Source organism: Pyxicephalus adspersus, chromosome 4 (genome assembly GCF_032062135.1).
Source record: "Pyxicephalus adspersus chromosome 4, UCB_Pads_2.0, whole genome shotgun sequence".
Lineage (NCBI taxonomy): Eukaryota > Metazoa > Chordata > Amphibia > Anura > Pyxicephalidae > Pyxicephalus > Pyxicephalus adspersus.
The window spans coordinates 70,291,013-70,312,398 of record NC_092861.1 but is presented as its reverse complement, the minus strand read 5'-3'; the positions used below and the strand labels follow the sequence as shown (position 1 = coordinate 70,312,398).

The 21,386-nt window shown below is 36.6% G+C and overlaps 1 protein-coding gene across 1 annotated transcript; it reads right to left on the bottom strand.

Moving 5' to 3' along the window:
• Window positions 1-739: 739 nt before the first annotated feature.
• On the bottom strand, window positions 740-20,982 carry TTK (TTK protein kinase). The gene is made up of 21 exons (XM_072410188.1): window positions 20,849-20,982; window positions 18,789-18,958; window positions 17,780-18,002; window positions 16,943-17,049; window positions 15,837-15,980; window positions 15,638-15,752; window positions 15,496-15,565; window positions 15,287-15,381; window positions 13,801-13,894; window positions 13,197-13,400; window positions 11,515-11,636; window positions 11,310-11,439; window positions 9,836-9,928; window positions 9,336-9,493; window positions 9,024-9,175; window positions 7,310-7,434; window positions 6,990-7,070; window positions 5,595-5,771; window positions 4,773-4,863; window positions 4,391-4,485; window positions 740-4,024 (listed from the first exon to the last, which is right to left on the bottom strand). Exons 2-21 carry the CDS (start codon window positions 18,943-18,945, stop codon window positions 3,935-3,937), a joined length of 2,523 nt encoding a protein of 840 aa, XP_072266289.1. The 5' UTR covers window positions 18,946-18,958; window positions 20,849-20,982; the 3' UTR covers window positions 740-3,934.
• Between the last annotated feature and the right edge of the window lie 404 nt (window positions 20,983-21,386).

Sequence of the window (21,386 nt, the reverse complement as noted above, 5' to 3'; positions counted from 1 at the left end):
TATTCTTGTTCCTAAAACAGTGCTCTGCTCTTTCTTAAGTCTCAATCATGAAACTGCTTTACATTGGTTTGCAAAATAGAACTTGTTCGTGGCTTTGTCATTCGGAATGGGGTTTTGAGACCTTTTGGAAGCTTACCTTAAAGTTGAACTATGATTAACACATATTGAGCTGTCAGCTGAACAAACTTCAAAATCCAAACAGTAGAAACTTGCAGTGTATAGGACCCCTGGGTATGCAGATAAGAACCAGATATCGAACTTACCAGTTATTCTGATTAGGTAAAATACTGGTGTTCCAGTCTAAATCTCTTTTGGACAAGGGCAAAAAGCTCAGCTTTGTTGGTAGGCAGTAGGAGGGTTTCCCCTGGGCTGGCCTGCATTTTTCTTGTTAGTATCCATAGCTTAAAGGTTTTAAAATCCCTGGATTCGCCAGTGCATGGAATAATATTATTAATAATAATATTAATAATAAAAAAACTAAACTTTAATAAAACTACTGTATACGTAAAGACTAGGTACTCTGCTGTCAGTGGGCTGCAGGACAACATCAAACAATCAAGTGAAGATGTCAGCAACAAGCAAGAGTAAACAGAGCCTTTGCAAGGTAACTGTATTGTAAAGGTTTCACATATTTCAGATCAATATGGCTACTTATCTACTTATACTACAAATCGCTAATGAAATCTTTGTTGGATAGCAAACTTGAAATCCAAAAAAAAAAAAAAAAGATACAAGAACAAACATTTTACAACACATTTTAATTCAACACTAATAACTACATTTTGCATTTTTATGGTTGAACGGACAATGTTTTCTAGAAACAAACCAGGCAAATATTTACACTGAACAAAAGAGAAAAGGGTATGCCTAAAAGAAATATCCATAGTTAAATAAATCATATGAAAAGAAAAAAAAGACTAGAAAAGTGCTGTGCTGCAAATTAAAATGTGGTATCATATCTAAAGAACAGATTAGCAGGATGATTTTAAGTGCTGGACCACCGTACCACATGCTGCTATTAATAAAAAATAGTTAGCAGCACATTAAATGGCCAACAGGCTATTTACAACATAGCAAGAATGTGCCAAAACCAAGAATTGAAAAGTTGCTCAAGTGATATTTTAACAACATCTTTAGGGTTTACAGACGAATAACTCACTAATAGAGCAGTACAGTTACCAGATATGCTACCTAAGTAGGTCATTTAGATATGGCAAAGAGTAAAAAATAAAATAAAGTCTAAAATGGTACAGCTAGCTAAGCAACCTGACCCCTTATCTCATCTGTAAGGATGAATAAATGCTTAAAGCCCAGTTCCAGCTATTGTGTTGAAGAAAGGTTAAAACCACCATCATGCTTCCAATAAAAAATGCCAGTTGGGGTGTAGACTCAATGTTTCATTGCTTGCTGAATCTTTTAACCTGAAAAGAAAACAGGGCAGCCAACCAGCAACTTATTTTAAAAATAGACTAAAATATTGTCAGAGACATCAAAATTAGCTTGGATATTTTGTAACAAAACTAGACTACTGACCTATTGAGGATGATTTACTGAGGAAGTAAAGAATCTTCACTCTAATAATTGCTTAAATACTTACTTCAGTTATGCAGTCAATTGAAAGTCATCTGCACATAACTGGGTATTTAAAGGGAACAGCAATTTGCTTTAAGCTGAAGAGAATATTCTTAACAATAATAAATCAGCCTTGCTATCTTGACCATTTAGCAAGAGCATTGCCCTAGCTTGTACATTCATACATGAAACGAACACATAAAACATGCATTAGCTAAATTGCAGTACATTGTATTAGCATGGCCTATTCATTTTGAATAGGCCCCTAAAATCACTCCTGATATTTTTCACTTTTTTTTACTCCAGCACGAACTAGTGCACTATGGTACAAATTTCCTCCAAAGACACTTTAGGTTGTCCTTGAAAATTAATGACACCATAACACACTACTGTGTGATGAACCTTTACAGTAAAAAGCTTGAATCCATTGGGCAACAGCAGTCACAGACGTTTTAGCCTCAAGCTCCTCCGCCAACTGTATTTTATTTGTAAAAGTGCTGGGAAACAAGAGTAAGCAGGCAGAGCCTATTGTTTTACATTGATATTTCCCCTCTGCTTAAGGTTAATAGATCTGTTAGTAGGTTGTTACTGCTACCAGCTTCAATCCCTCTTTGCTCCAACACAGCTCAATCTTTTCCTGCTTTAATGAGATGCCAAGGCTGGTATAAATGTTCAGGAGCATCTGCATGGTAAATTCACACTGTTCCAACAGCTTGTGAAGAATATTCTGCGTCAAGTCAAGCAGCACATGTGCAGTGATCAACAATACCAATGTTTTGTCACCGTCACTGGAAATAATCATTCCCAGTAACAGTGGAACATAATAGCTTCTATGAAGAAGGAAATGACTGTTGTGCCATAGTAAATAATATAGGTCATTAGTGTTCTGTCATTTAGCAATCTAGCCAAGTGAATCACCAAACAATGTTTCGGGACCACCGTACTAACGCCAGATCTTTACAAAAGAATGAAAATCTAGCATCTGTACAAGGCTTTTCAGGTGAGCTTTGGAACAGTCTGATAATGTATGCACCCGCATAAGAAAACAGAATGCAAAAAAATTCCAAACAATTCTAGCTCTTTGCTAATATACAGATAGGTGTTTTTATTGCTTTCCATGACCCAATGGGAATATCTTCCCTCCCATGCTTTCCTGACAGGAAGGAAAAGAGGGGAAATTACCCAAAGTTAACACATACACAAGCAATAGGCAGAGGAGAATTTCTACATTTTTTCCTCTACCTAAAAGAAAAGGTACATTTGGCTGATTTCCTATGAAGACTATAAATGTGGTAATAGTAGACAAACTTTACAGGAGTTTAGGGGGTTATCCAATTACAGCAACAAGGTAACCATACTGCCCTATTAATGTGTAGTATTATTAAATGCATAGGTTAGTGCATATATTAGCACTTGTTATTGTGCTTTAAATTTCACTGCTTTATCCCCAATATTAGCACTGCACCTATACAGCAAAAAAAAAAAAAAAAAAAAACACTCGCACTGGTGAAGTTATTTTTTTTTTTTAGAATAGCATTAGCATTAATTCATATTTACAAAAAATATAGTATTGAAGAGAAACCTATTTACAGAACATAGATTGGTATTTCGCAGCCCAAGAGCTAAAAGCCCCCCCACCCCCAAATAATCACATTTCACAGAGGGAGGTTGCAGTGTGATAATCAGAGTTTTATGTACATCTTTAAGGTTTCAAGTGTTTTTGTCAGTGTGGAAAATTCAGAAATATCCATTTTCTAGAAACATGGCATAATTCTTGTTTATACCAGAAAAATGTGGTTGTCCAGCAGTATTTTGTCTAAACATATCAGCACAAATGTATTTGGGTCAAATACCAATACCTTTTAATGCACAGCAACAAATGCATTTGTTTTAAAAAATACTAGTTGGTTTCTGTTGTCAGCTTGTAAAGGACCTTATAGTGATAATGGCAGTTGTCAGGACCTTATAGTGATAATGGCAGTACATGAAAAATGTAAAAATAACAGAAAACATGCACAGAAAGGGGTAAATCCAGGCATATTTGCAGAGATTTACAAACCGATTTAGGTTTACAATGAGTGCCTTTGTGAAAAAAAAAATACAAAACATATAAGAATACTGTATTGACCAATATATGATAAAAATACTCAATTTCTCTTTGTACTGCTTTTAACGGGTCCACAGTGTCTTACTGGAAGAGTGGAAATATTGTTGAAAAGACCAAAAAATACACACCCTGTGCAAGCAAGTTTCTATTTACAAACCAACAGTGGTATCTGTACTGGAAGACACAGTGGACACTCTAGTTAGTCTAGAGTGACCACAGGGGTTTGGGCACAATCTTTATTTGCTCCTTCTTCTATCACTTAGTAGTCCATGTGTTCTGACTGGTCTGTTTGCTAGCTGTGGACAAATCAAGGTTCTTGCCTCTGCTATATTGTGCATACAAACTCTGTAAAACAAAAAGATAACAAAAATGTTGAAACAGTTTGCATTTACCTAAATGAAAAGAATGTATTAGCGTACATACTCTGAACTTAACTGTATTACCCTAATACATGAACACTAAAAGGGAAGGTTAAAGGCATATAATGAATCATCAGCTGTAAAAATTTACAATACCTGCTATTCACGCGCGCTCTAGGAAAAAATTGCTGTATCAGTATAATTATTGGGAAAGAATGGGGATATCCTGTAAATGATAACTAGTAGACCTTGGCATGTAAATGACAGCAAGCAAATCAATATTCAAGTCAAATGAGCATGTGCATGTTAACAGGTCAATATCATCTATTTATAATTAAAGCCATTTTTTCACCTTGGCAGCTCTGGATATGGAATTCGGTGAATTCAGTTCAATAAGTTGTCCAAGAACTCGTTTCATCTCCTCTGTAGCATCATTACGTAATTGATCTATAACCAAGTAAAAATATCAAACAACAAATATAAGTCTATATGATAGAGAATCAATTTCTCCCAAATGTTAATATGCTTTATTAAAACATTCAAGAAAAAAAATGGTAATGACAGATCCTTCTAAAGAATTTTACAATTATGTTTACCATTAAACACAACACATTTATCCTACAAGTCCAATATATTAGCAGTTCAGATCATCTGTAACTACTTACTATAACAACCCCCTGGAGCTCCCCAAAAAACAGAAACAAACAAACTATACACAAAAATCTTGTACTTGCCTGTCCGAGGCTGAGGTTGTATCTGAACGTATGGGTGCACTAACAGCTCAGCAATAGATATCCTTTCCTTGGGATTTCTTACTAAACATTTCTGAAATAAGTGACAATTTGTAAGAAGAATAAATTAAGCAATATAACGATGTCAATATAAAACAGCCTCATTTCAACGGTATTGCTTTACAGTGTAAAACAAGGCAAATCCATTTATCTAAAACCCATAAAGTTATTAGGAACAAGGTTCACATTAGTCATAGTGGAATCTCTGGTTCTCTTTTTTTTCATTTAGGAAAGCCAGAAAACACAGCAGTATTGATTCAGGTGATTTTTGTATTATGTGGGTCACAGACTAAATCCACATACATAAAAAATTTCCATTGGTACAGAAAAACACTATCAGTCTTTTGAAGACTGCCAGGCTCACAAACAATACAAATAGATGAATACTTGTTTTGCCCAGGACTGCATTATATAAACCACAGCCTACCTCATACCTAAAAATAATTGGACCAAAAATCAGTGTGTAATTGGTGGAACTGCATTGTTCTCACTGCTAAACTGAGAAATGCTTAACTTCCAGTAGGTTTTGCTGGCCTCGGAGTCCTAAAGTCAGTGGAGTACAGAGAAGGAAACGTGCTGTTAAGAATTTACGGTTTCATGCCAAGTTCTGCTCTAGTAAATATTTTCGTGCTCAACAACCAAGTAATATATTATATCATTTTCAAAAAAAATAGTCTTATATACACAAAGATAAATCTCTACAAAAATTTCTACGGCACTTTACACTTTCATAAATCTGACCCTATTGAAAAAAAAATATCTTACTTTGAGAACATCCTGAAGGTCCTTCTCCGGTATATCGGGTATTTCTATTTCATAACTTGGATCCAAGATTGCATGCAGTTTAGTGATCTGATTAGTAATATGTTGGAATGGGGTCTTCCCATAAGTCATACAGTACAGTATGCAACCCAAGGACCACACATCACCCTTTGGACTAATCTAAAAGTAGAAAACAATATTTTGATATAAACACATATACACAAATAAAACCAAGGCTATGTACACACATCTGATGATCACCTCAGGGCTGATATCGGACGGGAATCTGGCATGTGTACATCGTTCATAGATCGGTCCTGGCAGATCCACAAACAATTGTGATACAAGTGAAGAGGAGAGAGTGCAGCGGGGTGCGGCCCTATGGTTTTCCCCCTTCCCTCTTCATAGAGCAGAATGGCACTGTATGTTCAGTGCTCATTTATGCATCTTTCAGTCTTTTGTAGTTAGATAGGACAGTGAAAGATCCTTTCCAACGACAATTATTGAACAAGTGTACGCAGCCAAAAAGAAAACACATTTTATATATGTATGTATATATATATATATATATATATATATATATATATAGGCTTTAAAAGCCTCAGGTTAAACGCTGGGGAAACAGTTCGTGTAGACTAAAGCTGCATACACACCTCCAATAATTATCGTTAGAAATGACCGTCGAACGACCGATGAACAACAGATTGGCCAAAAAAATGTGACCAAGGACGCCAACCAATGAGGATTGTCGTTGGAAATGAACGACCGCCACGGTGGATCTGATTGGCTGACGATCTTCCACTATTCAGTGGTTCAGTGATTGTGCATGTTTCTGCGGTACACTTTCTCCTTTACATGTCACTCCCTGCATCGTTCAAACAATTGTATCTAGCATGTGGACACTGTTGGTGGATTATATTTAAACGATCATAATGTTACAGCATGTACAGAATTGTGCACAATATGATTGTTCAAGTATAATCGTGCATAATCGTTGATCGGTCGTAATCGTTCGTTTTCTAACAATAATTATTGGAAGTGTGTACCTAGCTTTAGCCTAATATTGATGTGACAGGTGTTCTTTATTATTCATGTGAAGTACAGGGGTATGTAATAGTTATGTATCTTTTTATTATGTATCTTTTGATAATGTATCTTTTTACATCTTTTTGGAGGCTGTAGAAGCTCTACACAGTGCTGAAAAAAACACAAATTTTTCCTCCTATTGACTTTAATGGTGTACGACTGACATTCGACCACCCAAATAATTTTGCTCTATTCGAGCGAATAGCTGACGAATCGAATAGTGAGCTATTCGACCAACACTAATAAACACAGAAACAAAAAAAAATGGGGACACATGACCAAGCAAAAAAAGAATTGGACGTGGCATTTTACCTTTGACCTTGGCCTTCCATTTTCACCAAAAGAAGTGTTATCTTTTATAGCCTCAGGTGGCATGTAATTGATTGTGCCAACCTAGAATGAAAACAAGCAGAATATATTTGCATTTAAATGTACTCAAGAAAAACAAAACGAAAAAAAGTGAGGTGGTGGGGTTTATTAAACAAAAGATATATTAACCAGACTAATATTGGATATAGTCCTAAAATATCAGAAAACACCACACAAGCTTGCGCTAAATGCTACAAAAACTAGGGTCTGTAAAGAAGTTAGGAAAATGGAGTAGAAAGTTCAGGAATTCTAGATATATTTACCTGAGAATCTTTAACAATGCTTGTCACATCTGGCTGTATTTGGTTAGCAATCCCAAAGTCTATTAGTTTAAGCATGCCATCAACAATCAAAAAGTTTGCAGGCTTCAAATCACTATGAACAATACCTAAAATAAGAAAAAGCAGCAATTTCTGATACTGGAAGCTTTTATCATCATTATTTTTACAATAAATTAGCAAAGATTCTGTGGTTCTAAAATTGAAAAAAGGAAAAAATATTTATCAGACAAAAACATTTTTAACAATGTACATTTTCTGTCAAAAATTTAAAATCTTTTTTTGAAAAGGTTTTTCTTGCATCTACTTTGTTCCTTTGTTGGAAAAAGGTAAATCATTTTAGAGCTCTATAAAAATTCAACAAATTTAGGATCAACAATGATCCAGGACCAGATGGCATCCATTCTATGTGCTGAAAAAGTTGCTTATAAGACCTGATTTACGGAACACAAGCACCAATTGTGTTACTTATGTGATTAAAACTTTAAATTTGACTGGACTTGGGCTACGTACAGATGTGCAATAATTATCATTGGAAACGAACGACTAATGTCCGACAATCGTTAACAAAAAAATTGCACAGGGACTGGCCAACGACGGCAATAAACAAGGAATCTCGCTGGAAACGAACGACCGTCCCGCCGGATCTGCTTGGGCGATGATCATTCGCTATCTATTGTGTGTACGGTCGTTCAGTGATCGTGGATTTTCTGTTATACACTTTCTCCTGTACATGTTGCTTTCTGCATCGTTCAAACAATCGTATCAAGTGTGTGTACAATATTGGTGGATGATATTTGAACGATCATATCGTTACAGCATGTACAAAATTGTGCATATTACAATCGTTCAAAACAATCGTGAAAAATCGATCATTTGTTTTCTAACGACCATTATTGCACATGTGTTCCTAGCCTAAGCTAAAATAGTTTTTAAACAAAGAGCCTGATGATGGTGTGCTAGCTTTGAAAACAACCTATGGGCCAAAAAAATAAAAATACCCTATTTTGTATGTTCACTTTAAAAATTGAGCCTATAGTCTACAGCATCTTTTTTTTTTTTTTTTTTTTTTTTTTTTCAGTGACCCAGTTACACTTGTTAATGAATGAAAGTAAAAATCAAGTACCAATTCCAGTTACTATTTGAGGCACAAGCTTCATAAACTATACAAAGTTGTCTTTACTTTCCCTGAGAGTCAAACCCTCATTTGAGTCCCATAAGCTTTCTTTACCCCAACACTGCAGCCTATGTTGGGAGGACAACTGAGAAAGTGCTACAGAAAGAAGTGGTCAGGGCTAGGTGAAGTCAGGTAATGAATGACTGTTTTTTAGAATGGATGTCACCAGTCCCTCTCCTTCCTCTTTAAGAACTGGACCAGCCAATTACACGGTTCCCCCCGTTTTGGAAGTCCAGATTGACCAGTAATGCAACTTTCCTACTGGAAGTTCCTGGTTTTGCTTTCGATTTGTACCTTTTAACTACTGGTAGACCCTTCAAACAGCCATTATGGTGCTTTAGTTATTTTGTGATCATTATGTTTGGTCTTTTTTATGCACTAACTTTTCTTTTCACAGTCCCTGTAGTGTAAATGCAGTGTTTAAGACGTAAAGCTTCTGACTGCCTTCCAATCTCTTTACCAAATAATGCTAGTAATGCAAGTATATAAAATATGCCACAAAGAAAGAAATAAATCGGCTACCGTGCTGATGTATTGTGTGAACTGCTTCTAGCATGTTCTTCCAGTAACTCTTCCTCTCCCATGGGTTAATAGTCTTCTTTTTTCTCAGCCATGTATTTAGATCAATGTTGCCACACTCCATTACCATATAGATGTGTTGCTTTGTAATTTCACTGCAGGGAAAAAAGGCAGAATTCTTTTAGATGTATATATATATATATATATATATATATATATATATATATATATATATATATACACACACACACACACACACACACACACATACATACATACATACATAAAGAATGAAAAATAAATGTATACACCTACTAATCATACAGCCGGATTATTTTATCACTGTGTTGCTGAAGTTTATTTAAATGAGAGATCTCATTCTGATAACTTTCAATAGTCTGTCTGTCTGCTTCCTCCAGGTCCACATACTTTATAGCATACAAATGTTTTTTCTCATCCATGACCTGAAATACCTGTAATACAATATACATGATAATAATTCGATAATGGGAGAATGAAAAAAAAAGAAAGGGTGATCAAGGTATATAAATTAGCAAAGGAAAAGATTCAAGAGACAAATATGAAGTCTTAAAGCAAGACCATCTTTAGTGCCAATGTTTTAAGCAACAATTTCAATTTTTACAAACCCAAGCTTTAGAACATTTTCTCTTTTTCAGGGGAAATCATTAGAAAAAAAATGTGTGAGATTTACTACTATATACCAATTATTTGGCTTACACTTACCTACTTTTTACTCAAAACAAGCCATAAGGAAATATACTTCACATAGGCTGCTAAACTAAATCAATAGTTACCTTGCTAGAGCCACCAGTGCCAATTTGTTTTAAAACTATATAAATTCTTCCTTTGACTACGATACAGTCATTTGACGCAAATGATGGAGTCATCTGAAAAAGAAAACACATTGATAATTTTTTAAGCAACTAAAGAAAGACAACTAAAGTACAAGATTTTCCACCATAGCCCAGTTCAGCATTGCAGAACTTGTAACAACGGTTTGACATAACGCCAAAAGCCAAAGTAAAGGAGATCTCTTACATGAAGAAAAAGAATGTTCACCCACTGAGAGATTCCCAAACAAGCTCCCTTTACTACCCAGTGATTGCATACAAAGCTCTTCTCTTCCGTCGTTTTCAAAATCTGGCTCATACAAGGGCATACATAGTATTACAACATTAAAAAAATATTGTAATATGGGATGTTTTTACAAACTGCATTTTCACACTTTGCCCATACACTACACAGTATATGGAATGATTTGTACTCATGTTGTGCCTATCCACACTACACTCGGTAAACGATGGTACAGAGCAGGGGTGCACAAAACATCATTCGCCATCTACCAGTCGATCCCAAAGGCAACCCCAGTCGATTCTAGAGCCCTTCCTTACCCCTCCCTGCTGTTTACTAGCAGCCCAGCTGCATGTCTATGGGGATGCTGGGGATGTCTTTCTGTGTGAGAAGGCTCCGTGTACTAGTGAGGAGTGGGGAGGGAAGCAGAGAGGGCAGTCTGAGGTGAGCAGTGCTGGGCAGCCAAGTCAGTTCAGGCTTGGTGTAAGGGTTTAATTACCAAGATACTTTTGTACAGATTGGCAGTTCTTTTTCATGTGCAGCACGTCATTCTCCTATGACAGGTGAACTGTAGCTTTCCTGTCACTATAGTCTTGTAGTGCAATGTTCTGCCATTTATTGTGTTATTAGCTTCAGTCACTTCTGTGTCATACTCGGTATATAACTAAATAAATGTATGTTTAGCATTTTTATTGTTGGTTAATCATTTTGAGTTGGTCATTTAAAAAGTAGCTTGCAAGCCAAAAAAGTGCGGTCACTGCAGTTATAGATAAAAATGTGACAGTGCTTGGGGTTCTGATCAATAAGATTTAAGACCCCTGACAGCTTCCCTGTTTCTGGCAATTTCACATTAAATCACACCTATCACATGAAAGCAAAAAAGAATGAGTGCGCAACTGGAAAGCAGCCAACATTCTAGTTCTCATTAGCATGCCACTTGGTACAACTGCTGCCCCATGACACATTTTGGTAATGTAAGGGAATAAAATAGACCTCTCGCTGTGATGTTTTCCCAACAGGGCTTAATCATAGAGACTGACTACAAGTCTTCTATGTGCATGTTTGGGTGTGCAAGCAGGCTCCATTGTTGCAGGAACCTAGGACCTTCAACTACAGTTAAAGCACCAAACCAGTCACATGCAGGAGAAGAAGATTCCGGAGCAATACATTTTTTTATGATCAACAGAATTACTTTACCGGAAAAGCTGAAGGTTGTAAAATAGGATTGGCTGGAGTATGTGGTAGTTTATAACTGGGCATCTTGTCACATGGAGTAGAAAACATGGAAAGTGGTCTTAGTGGTTCTTTCACCACAGGAGTTCTGAAACTAAACAAAAAGGATAATGTTGAAACTGACAAAGCATAAACCAATCTGTTTAGAGACTCTCTAAAAGGAAATTACCAGCTCATATAATCCTCCTGTGGCTTGGCAGGTGTCCTGCAGGCTAAAACAGTATCGATCACTGGCGGAGGTACCCTTCTGGCCGCTGGAAAAGCGCTGGGATCAATACTCATCCTCTTGCCCTAACATAAAAGATTGTTCGAATTAACAGAGGGTTGTAAAACCAGCATAATAATACACATGGGCAGTAAAGATCCACTAAAACTGGTAAGACAACTACAATTGTGAAGGCACCCAAATTACACATTTATAAAGTACACACAAATTTATAATTGAAATAATTAAAGGTGAACCAGCATAACTGTATATGAAAAAGTCCAGTCTGATGCCAACCCATTGCTGCTATACTGGCCAAAAAAGAAGAGCAAAGACCATTCCACAAAGTCATGGCAGCTCTAGAAAAGTCTTGGGGTTGTGCATGTAATGAGGTTATGAGAGAGGAAGTTACTAGAAGGTCAACGGAGGAGGGATGAGAGCGTAGGGTAGAAGGGAAACAGAGCAGTGTCGCCGATACCAATGAGTTTATGATTTGGATTAGAAGGTGGTGATCAACAGTGTCAAAAGCAGAGGAATAGCAGTAGAAAAGGAGAGATTGAATATTTCACTTAGTGGGGGTCACAAAGTAGATCAGAGGTAACTGGGACAAGTGAACAGGTAGTAGCAGGAGATAAAAAAAGAAGAGACTTCATCCAGAAGCCAACTGGGCTGAGGGAGGTTAATGATTTATGGGTGAAAGGGGTGGATAAGAACAGAGAAGGTAGTTGTAGAGAGAAGCAGGTGTGGGGTTTAGGAGGGAGCCAATTGTTGAGAAGCCTGCGTGGGTTGGAAGCTTGACAGGATATGACAGCAGAGAAATAATTTTGCTTGGTGACAGTGAGTTCAGTGTTAGAAGTGCTGCAGTCTGGTGTTGTAGTCCATGAAGTCAGCACAGAGGCAATAAACAACAGCAACAATATGGAGTAGTGGGCGGACAGAGGGGATGTGCTTCAAATGAGGTGAAATTTAGAGAGGGCAGGGTAGGGAGGACTCTTGTATGTACAGTTAGAGGAAAGAATGGGACCCTGTTACCAGGGTTACACATAGGGGTATGTGTGAAGTGTAGGCCTCCATAGGAGAGTACAGCAGCAGAGGCTGAGAGTCTGAGGAGGAAAGCCACGTTTCAGTGGGAGACAGAAGTTCAGAGATTTAGAAAGGAGGTTAGTTTACTGCCACAGATCTGACATTCCATAAACTGCCAGAGAAAGAGGGGGAAAATGTAAGTTGGTTCAATGGGAATGCTGTTAGGAGGAGGGTGTATCATGTATTCTTGTTTAAGCTGATTTTTGTGTTTTTTATTTAATTTTATTAAAAGTAAATTTTTTTTTTTTTTTTTTTTACATGATTGTTTTTCAAACTTTTTTTTATATTCATGATATCTACTAGACCCTTGTTTGGACATTTTTCTGTAAGTTACAGGTCTACAATTTAAAAAAAAATTTCTTGAAAAACAGTGTACCACTTCTGGTACAGAAATCTAGACATCAGTGTAACTGCCAGGTGGTTAAACGACATCTAACATGACACTCTAGAATTTGTTTTCACAATATAAACCTAAATAACACTATCGGCCTTTGTACTTGAAGACATAAAGGGTACCCAGAATATATGAGACAATCTTTACTAAACACATATGCACAAACTACTATCAAAGAAGGAATATAAAACAAACTAATGCATAAGGAATGGTAAATGAAAAAACAATGGATTCCAGAGGTAAATATCATACCTTCATCTCTTCTCACAGTGATGCTGGTGTCTGTCCTAATTATTACTGATGAAGCAGTCTCCATCTCAACGCTGTTCTCATTCAACTGCTGCTGATTTGTTGGGCTTGTGATGCTGTATGACTGGGGAAAAAAATTGTTAGTCAAGTGCTTTCAGATGTTTAGCTTATAATGTTTTGGGTCTGTTTTATTTTATTTAACATATGTTCACTTTATTAAAAATAGCACTAGAGAGTAACAGAACGAGTTAAATTAACTACTCAGCTTTTTCAGCATCAACTCTATAGCTGAAACCCATAGTGCTGTATTTTACATAAACCATCTTTGACTGATTAGGGTTAAGTCCCATACCCACCACCAATGGTGCCTATTGCTCAGGAAGACTACCAATGCACTATCACCATGTGGGGAAAAATATATATGCAAATCAATATTGAGCCAAAAAATATTGGATATCATACCAGGACAAAGCTACAAAATATTGACATGGTCACATGCAGTATTGCTTTAGCTGCATTCTAACCTTGTTGCCTAAAGGTTTTAGGTCCTCATCCTCTACGCATTTGGGTTTGGACAAAGAAGGAAAGACAGGTAGTTGCATAGGACCAGAGGGTTGCCTAAAAGAAAAAAAAACAAAACACAAATTACATTAAGCCTAGTTTGTTATCTTGAAGTGTATGGCTGCTTTAGCAGTAAAATAAATTTAGGTTTTGGTTATAAAGATTCTTTATTCAGACTGCCATGGCAGCTACAGTCTAATGAGGTTTGGATGGTATGGAGAAGGGTTAGTCCACTTAAACCCCCTAGCAGTAATCTTGAGAGTGACTCAGGTAAAATGTACCTGCAAAAAGCGGTAATCTAGAGTCACACTCAGGGTAACTTAAAACTTAGAAAAAAACACTTACCTTGTTCCGTCTGCGTCCTGCTGATCCCCGTAGGTCCTGGGGACACGTCCTCATCTTCTGTTCTCCAGCCGGCGAATGCAGAGACGATCTCCGGTGTTTCAATTCAAATAATTTTGTATTGGATTCAATACAGAATAGCTGTATTGAGTCCAATACAAAGAAATATATATATATATATATATATATATATATGATACATTATACATGCGTCTGTACAGTTATATTATAGGTTTCACTATTTTTTTAATTTTTAACAGATTTTTGTGTTTTTTTATTTAAAGGTAAATAATAAATTTATTAAATATATTGGACATATTTCGTCGAGATATGCCCAAGAACTATAGCCTACTATAGCTTACAATGTAAAATAAATTTACATGCAAAAAAAAAAAAACGCATTTTGTGTGGAAATACGGACAGTTAGAACGCTAGGGGGGGGGGAGCTAAGTAATTATGTCTGTGACCACTGGGGAGATTCATCCTTCTATTTATCCTGATGCTCAATCAAAAAAATGAAAGGCTATAATTTTTTTCTTAGAGTTCTCTGCAGAAAGACAGAATCAGAATGTTCCAAAAGGAACACCTGTTACAGCGGCAATTGTAAGACTTTAATTCCCCTCATTTCAGGAGATTTCCTTTTTTCTGCATCTCAGGGACAGCACAATTTTCCCAATGGTACACACAAACTGCAAAAAATAAACTGGAAGGAGTTTTAAAGAGGAAGTAAACTCAAAAACACAGAATAGGCGATCGAGAATTAGAGGGAGGTGCTGCACTGTTTTTTTAAATTAAAAAAAGGGTATTGCACTTCAAAAACAAGCCAACAGAATTTTCACTTTAATTACCCAAATAAACAATAACACACAAAAAAAAAAAAAATAATATATGTGACCATATATGCCTAATCACTTAAAGCTCATATGGTTAGGTATTTTCAAATCTGTAAAATCTGCAGCAATAAATACACGCCAAAGCAACACAAACAAAATATGAGCTAGATTCAAGTCTAACAGTTATCTGACTGTATACAATATATATTGAATAAAAAATAAAGGTACTAAGACACAAGGTAACCTAACCCATTGTTGAAGATTAAACATTTACCTTTTAACACTTGAGGTGGGGAAAACATCACGATCGCTTGCGCCATCATCAGGGGATGTTACAGTCTGTACACGAACCCTTCCAAATTGACATGTCTTTTGGGTTACAAAAGATAGAAACAAAATAGAAACTCAGTTAATACATGTAATAAATATGTACTTACATCTGGCAGAGGTATGATAGGCAGTCCAACAAATGACAAAAATTACCTTATTAGGCACACTGGTTAAAGGTTTTCGTGGCATCTCATCGCAATCCTCAGGGGAACTTATCTTTTCCCTATAAAAATTACACATTATATCATGTCTAATTTAGAAACTCAAAGACAAAACATAAAAAGATATAGCTTACCCAAACAAAAATCTCATGTTGACAGACAGCTCTCCTGAGCTATCACTTCTTGTTTTATTTGGTTTCCCAATAGCACAGCTTGGACCATTTTCTCCATTATACTGGCCCAGAGACACTGCAAAAAAAAATAAATAAAAAAAATTAATACTAGGATAACAAAAGCTAATTCAATAATTGGTTAAATGAAACAACAACTAACAAGATAAATTTTCTTTATCTTCATCTGATATCAATTGAGTTTTTCTTAATTGCAGGTTTTTCAAAGCCAGCTCAATCATTTCAGCTGGAACAGCTCCACAATCCTTTCCTCTCTGGAGAATTTGCTTGGCCTTTTTAAAGTTTCCTAAAAAGAAATTAGCATTGGTTATAAAGACGTTACCGTAACTTATGTATAATAACATTGGGTAATAGAAAGGGCAATATAAAGTTAAAATAAATGAAAATTAAAACATATACAAGTGGAAATGGTAACTAAAAGTTCTGCATTCAGTCCTTTTTTTAATTTTTACTGAAATGGTTTTTTAGACATCATATTCCTAAAATAACTCACTACAGAAAAGCTTTTTGAGGGAATACTGGGAAATGAAAAACCTTTATCACATTTTGAAGTGTTCAGACAGCTTGGATATGCATGCTTTACACATGCTACAGACATGATCCAACACTGAAACCAAGAGAAAATTTAAGCAACCCCAATATTTTTAATATCTATTATATCTAAGCCAATTTTTTTGTTTTTTTGTGTGCCTAGAACCAAAAAATGTTAACACTTCTTTTGCAGTTTATTTTCAATTTAAGAGATTTTCCTTTACTATCTAATAGAAAGGGACATCTCTGATACAAATCCAGTTTGGACAGTCGTTAGCCAGCATATCCTTTGAAAGTTCTTCCCAATCAGCCAGTTCTGGTATAGACAGTTATAGTCTGGTATAGGCATTTACTGGATATTCTCAGTTCTTAAAATCTACTCTTTATGTTAATAGATAAACTAAAAGGTATTCAAGAAGAATGCATGCCCTAGTATCCACTCTTTAGGTTTACAGGCCCATTTTCCTCCAATATGAGGATCGAAAAACGGAGCACTGTGGAGACTGTAATGGCCAATTGCTCATGCCTCAATAAGGATAAAAAGTTTGCGTAAATCATATAGAAGGATTTTTAAAAAATGCTATGCTATAATGTGAAAATGCAACACCTTAAACCAGAAACTGAACTGTGGACTTTAACTTTAGAATTTCATACCTTTTAGGTGACCTAATATCAAAAATATTAAGATAACATTTTTTAAATATCAGTGACAAGTACCTTGTGAAATCTCAAACTGGGCAAAGGCAACATGTACAAAAGCAAATTTTTTGCTGCTTAAACTTGCAACTTGGAACTGGTCACGTGCCTCATCTGGGTCCAGAATACTAAAATAAAAGTGAAATAATATATAAATTAAAATTGCTAAAAAACAAACGTAATTATTATGGAAAAAAAACATTTGGTATGTAATGTAATAAAACAAATAAATTGCTTTACAACTGAAGTCTGCCCAAAATAACTTCCAAAAACCTTTTCACAAAATATTTCGGGACAACAAGCGAAAAGTATTCTTGGGATTTGGAGCATTCATGGCTTCCAATAGCCAAACAGTTACAGGGAAGCAAAAGAAATGCAATCAAAAATTTAGCTCAGCAGGTAAAGCAGATAAGTGAACCTGTTGAATTGCCTTAAATCATGAAAACTCTGTCTCACGATAATCTGAGCTTTCTTGCATCTCCATCATGCACACTTCACAGAACTCCTAACATGTCAGGTTGTTGCATCCTCAAACAAATTCAACTACTAACACAATAATTTGAAATCAGATACGCAGCTTTAAAACATCTTAGCACACACACTAATACACACACTAATACATCAGGTATTCTTACAAAGATACAGCAAGGACCTTTAAGGCTGTGTAAATGAATGTCCAGTTTTTCCTGAGTGTTTTCGCAGTCATGGTTCAGCTGTACTGCCCTAGAGTGTCCCACTTAGAGCAAGGGCGAGTACCACAAAAAGCAAGTTCCCACACTATGGAAAATACTACTTTAGCCCTGACAGACTATTGCATAATGACAGAAGGTATTTGAAGTAACAGATAGTCATACTTACGTCTTCAGTTCTCCAAATCGTACCAAGATTTTGGCATAACTCTCATTGTGGCTATGCTTTTCTGAAGGAAGGGATCTAACAGCATGACTGTAATTCTCAAGCAATCGATTAAGCAGTACTTGGTCCATCTGTGGAAGTCCTGTGTTTTCTAACTTCAAAAGAGAAGTCAGCCATTCTTCTGAGGTCTTTGGTGTGAGAAGAGAATTAAAAAAGCCGGAGTGTTCTAAGAGGATAAAGATAAGCAAAATATAATAAATAATCGCCTCCCAAAACCAGTAAATTGTTGAGGGTATATTTTTATTTTTAGCATAGTGCAAATAGTGCAAATGAGAAAATAGTATTCATTGGCAACCCTTACCTTTTTTCTAGGTCACCCTGCAAATTCTCGCCAGGAGCATTAAAAAATAAATACATGCACACAACAGTGACAGAACCTATCAGTGAAACAAAGTGAGTTGTGCAGCTTTGAGAAATTAGGCAATTTTATGGGTTGTCTGACTTTCTGAAAAACCTGGAAAAGTGAGAGGGACGTAAAGAAGCAATCTGGTCCATTTAGTACAGCTTTTGAGGAAATCCCATTTGGATTAACAAATGCTAATTTTCTTAATAACATCTTTCCTGTCACGTTTTTCATTACCGATTAGAATATTGGTGTAAGCAAGACTACAAATGTTTTTTTGGGGGAATACTTTGGCAGCCTCATCTACCATTACCACTCTCTATTTAATGTATACCTTTAAGGTAGGCACACATGCTATGTTATCACCAAAATGTAGGCACCTATTTTTAAACATTATTAGAGATCCAGACATTAGACATTTTGTTGATACCAACACTCTGGTATCAATCCTATTCTGCCCTACCGGATAGGTTGCCTAAATAAGGTGTCAGACCTACATAAGCAGCAAGCATAAGGCACACACTTATAAAGGAGAGGAACAATACATTTATAACAATATAACAATACATAGCCCTATACATTTTTAGCCACAAATCACCCGATTCTTACCTGTTGTATCAGCAGATGACTTTGTAAGGATCAACTCGCCTGTCCAGTTATCTTCACTGCCATACATCAAAGTATCCTCAGTCTTTTTCAGTTTTTTAACTCTGTCGAGGATGGATGCAATTTTCAGTTTCCTCTCACTTATATCTTCGTCATCCATTTTGTGCGCAGTTCTAGAATGAACAAAGACATCAAAAGTTAGCCATCATTTAAAAATAAAAATTGTAGACCTTATAAGCTTTTATATGAACCAAATAAAGAAATTACAGTAAGAAACCAAAATATTTTTTTTTAACAGAATGCTCATAGTGCCTTAGAAAGCAGAAACATTCTATAGCTATGGATAGAACAGGAGGGGTTAAAACTTTAGGCGGGTTTTATAGCCATCTCTGACTCAGTTAAGGTGATACCACCTAACTTGAACTTTAATTCAAAAGTAAAAAAATTAGAGTAGAACTCCAGCTTAAAAATGAATAGGCATCTATACTCTCCTACCAACAGATTTCACAAGCACTATGATAGCTTTATTCAATTGGTGTCCTCTAAGACCAGGCAGTCTTAAACACGCCCTCTTGGCATGGTGGCAGCCTGAGCGCATTATACTACTGTAACTAAATGTCCCTCCCCCCCCTCACCACCAAATTTTAGTCTTGTCCTCTTCTTTCTAATTTTCTGTGGAAGTATCTACCTTTAAAAATATGCAAATAAGGGAGCAAGTCTCTGCCCCAAGGGACCCAGAGAACAATATTATGACAGATTTTCAAACACACCACTTCTCTTCCCAAAACTGGTTTTGAAAAGGACCTAGCTAGCATGTTGCTTTTAAAGTAATGGAAATCATCCCTGCTCCCCACAACTGTCTCCTTGAGAACATTACTTGATCGATGGAAGTGTCTTAATAGAGGCAAACCCCTAGCTTGCTTTTGCTGTGCAGAGTTTAAAGCAGAACTAAACCCAATTTATACTTATCTGTCTCAGTTCTGTCATGGGCACCACCATTCCCATTTCCAATCTATGCCATCTTGATTGGCCAGGACAATGACAATCTCTGCACAGGCATGCGGCAGTTCATTCCCTTTTGGCAACTGCAGGGAAAGCTCAGCTATTCTGACATATGAAGAGAATGATCAGGCAGGAAAGAATGTCTATTGCCAAAAGAACACTGCCAGTCCCTTTCTGCAATAAAACTCTGCCCGATCACAAATTCGCACTATAAATCATCCATTACTGTTACTGGCATAGAAACCACAGTCGGTAAGAGCAGTACAGAGCTCGCCCTTACCCCGCACATAACCAGATTGTATCCAATAGTCTGTCACATTGGTGTTGTGCTGGCAGGATTGGCACATCCAGAATTGTGTTCTGTGGTGAGCAAGACAGAGAGTGGGATGCTTGGTCACTCAGCAGCCCCCAGCATGCATCACTCAACCATACAACTAACCTGTAATGTGATAGATCCACTTATACAATACTTATTGCCCTTAGGTGATTTTGTTACATTTCTAATTAAGGAGTTTCTGCCAAACTGCAAATGTATGATTATTTATTAAAATTTCCGCTAAAACACACACATAGGAATCACATACATACATACATAGAAATCACATACATACATACATACATAGATACATAGGAATCACATACACAGGAATCACATACATACATACATATCACATACATACATACATAGGAATCACATACATACATACATACATAGGAATCACATACATACATACATACATAGGAATCACATACATACATATCACATACATACATACATATCACATACATACATACATATCACATACATACATACATATCACATACATATATAAATTCGCACACAGACTATGCACAGCATTAGAGAATAGTTGGGTGAGGAGGTATTTATATGAGAGGATCAGGCCTGAGTGTATAATGTGCAGCACTGAGGCCTGTGTATTCCGGGATATATAACACTGTGTATTATTGTCAGCTCTCATGCACTGATCACCACAGTGCTATACATACAGACAGAACCCAGGGTGTGGCATACACAGCAATACAAACTCTCCGTCACACACCTGTCAGTCCTGGCTGCCGCTCCTGGCCGATATTTTGCCGGGGCTCTTTGCAGAGGGAATGCAATGCGCACGTTGCTCCGGTACACAGACTTTCCCACCCCAGCTCCGTACAACAAGAGCAGCCGCAAGTTTGAAATTTGCCACTTCCGCAATGCTGGTTCCTGATTGGCTTCTGAAGGCGGAAAGGGAACTGGCTAAAGCACACTGAGTCGTACGCTGCCATGTTTGTTTTGGGCAAAGCTTTACGTTTTCCAGTAAATATTGATCATTATAATGATTTTTTGCAAAATGACACGATGATGGTTTGCTGTGTTTACACTGTTCTGAAAAAGTTGGGCAAGGAACAGCTTAAAGAGGAACTAAACTCAAAAACGCTGAAAAAAAAAAATTCACTTACCTTTAATCAATCAGTCTGGAGGTGTCTTCCATCGGGTCCCACGTCGTCCTGGCATTCGTCTTCCGGCAGGCGCTCCAGGCACCACCATCTTCTTCTCCTCTTCATGTTTCTTCTTACTACGTCACCTGACCTAGCTGCGAG